The sequence below is a fragment of the Leucopleurus acutus genome (genome assembly GCF_964270905.1).
Source record: "Leucopleurus acutus genome assembly, chromosome: 5".
NCBI lineage: Eukaryota > Metazoa > Chordata > Mammalia > Artiodactyla > Delphinidae > Leucopleurus > Leucopleurus acutus.
In genome coordinates, this window is record NC_139147.1 from 80,169,639 (window position 1) to 80,171,989 (window position 2,351).

The 2,351-nt window shown below is 54.9% G+C and overlaps 1 protein-coding gene across 1 annotated transcript; it reads left to right on the top strand.

Annotated features, from left to right (window-relative positions):
- Positions 1-921: 921 nt before the first annotated feature.
- On the top strand, positions 922-1,431 carry LOC309961766 (receptor-transporting protein 2-like; the record flags this gene model as incomplete). The annotated part of the gene is made up of 1 exon (XM_082839264.1): positions 922-1,431. The coding sequence occupies one exon, from the start codon at positions 922-924 to the stop codon at positions 1,429-1,431; it is 510 nt and encodes a 169-aa protein (XP_082695390.1).
- Between the last annotated feature and the right edge of the window lie 920 nt (positions 1,432-2,351).

Genomic DNA, 2,351 nt, shown 5'->3' on the forward strand with positions numbered 1-2,351 from the left:
GGTAACAGGGGCCTGGAAGAGCTTTATCTCAGGGATGGAAGGAACTGCCACTGGACGTCATGAGTTCTCTGCCACTGAAGGGGTGCCAGCACTGGGTGGGGGCTGAGATGAAGCCTAGGCCGTATGCGTCCCAGGCCACTTCCCTCCATGTTTCCTGAGGCTGGAACTCGAAGGGGCCCAGGGTAGACAAAGTGGCCTGTGTGTACGTAAGTGAACATGTGTGTATGTGTGTGGAGGGGGATGCAGACCAGGATACACCTTTCCAGTCTCTTCTGTGGGCCTGCAGTGGGATCTAGGGATGATTTGTCAAGGGACAGGAGAGTGTTCTTTGTGAAGGTGCAGGGACCAAACTCTGTAGTCCTCCCCCTGCTGGTGCGCCACCCATCCACCTGGCCATCCGGTGGATTCTTGGTGATCTGTGCTTGGGACAGCTAGAGGCATCTCTTTGCCCCAGAACAGACAGGATGCATGAGTGAGACGTGTGGTCATCCCCCTTATCAGAGTCATGGGAGGGCTGAGCAGAAGGATGCTTATTGGACACAATTATCCTGCATTTCACAGATGAGAAATAAGGCCCAGATTGGGGGGAGTGACTCCGCAGCATCCAGACCCATGTCCTGAGTGCATTAGGCTTGGGGGGGCCAAGGCCACGGGAGGGCCCGCAGGAGGCAGGCGGAGAGCACTGCTGGAAGCCAGATGGCTCCAGCATCTGGCTCCTGAGGCTGCTGCTCCAGGCCGAGGGCAGCTCACCAGGAGGAGGCTGAGACGCTGGCTCAGGCACTAATTTACCCCCCAGGGCGGTAAACACTCCGCCTCAACTTCCAGGTATAGGCACACAGGGCTCCTCCTTTCCAGGCTCCTCCAGGCCGGCTGTGGCTGGGAGGGAGGCCCACCTTCTCCATCCCTGCCTCCCTCCCCCACATGTTCCACTGCTCCTGGTGCTGGCACACCTGGCAGTCGCCCCACGTGGTCATCCTCTTCCACAGGTACCTGGACCGCGCCCAGCGGGCGGGCTCGGTGCGCATGCGCGTCTTCAAGCAGCTGTGCTACGAGTGCGGCACGGCGCGGCTGGACGAGTCGAGCATGCTGGAGGAGAACATCGAGAGCCTGGTGGACAACCTCATCACCAGCCTGCGCGAGCAGCGCTACGGGGAGAGCGGCGGCCAGTACCGCATCCACGTGGCCAGCCGCCAAGACAACCGGCGGCACCGCGGAGAGTTCTGCGAGGCCTGCCAGGAGGGCATCGTGCACTGGAAGCCCAGCGAGAAGCTGCTGGAGGAGGACGTGACCTTCTCCGGTGCCTCCAAGCCACGGGCCCAGGAGGCATCGGGCTACAACTTCTTCTCCCTTCGCTGGGGCCTCTTCTGGGCCTCACTGTACCTGCTCATTGTCTACCTGCAGTTCTCCTTCCGAAGCTCGACCTTCCTGTAGTGGAGCTGGTTGAGGGTGGGAGGACGGTGCGTGGGGGTGTGAGTGGCGATGCGGTTGTGGTCCTGATTCTGCTACAGATTCAATATATAACGCTGGACAGCCCAGTCACCTCTTTGGACCTCAGTTTATTACCCTGCAGAAAGTGAGTTGCTCTAGGAGATATTTAATGATCCTTCCATTAAAATTTACAGTGATGGGGGCACAGGGAGAAGGGACTAAGGTGGATTTAGAACTCTCCAGGCCTGGTGTTAGTAGTTATCTCACAGGGAGGTATCTCTTCCCTGCACCTCCTCCACCTCCATCTCTACACCTCCTTTTGCTCCATTTCCGTATCCCATACCCCATTAGGACCCCATTAGGACCCGTCTTGTCCCTGCCTGATTCTCAAGCTCATCTTCAGCTGCTTCTGAGCATCCTACCATGGTTCCCCTTGGGGCGGGCAGTGGCCCACCCAAAGCAGCTTCAATCAATACTCAGTGCTTCTTGACCCGTCCCTCTCCTTGAGAGCCAGCTCCCACCATTCTGAAAACCTTCATTTTTTTACTCTGGTGTTAGAATCTGTTTGTCTGGAATTATTTAGAGCTGCACTGTCCAATATGTTAGCCATTAGCCATGTGTGGCTAAATTTAAAGTAATTAAAATAAAATGAAAAATTCTGTTCCTCAATGGTACCAGCCATATATCAGGTATCATATATCAAGCCATATATCTAGTAGTGCCTACTGGTAACCATATTGTACTGTGCAGATATAGAACATATTCACAGAAATTTCTATTGAATAGCACTGGTCTAGAACTTGAAATTCCCACTTCAATGTATTTTGTCTCATAAAATAAGAGGTGGGTACAGGTTTAAAGGCACAGCCTGAAGCCTCCTGGGGGCAGGGACAGGTGGGGTGGGGTATAGATACACAAATAAA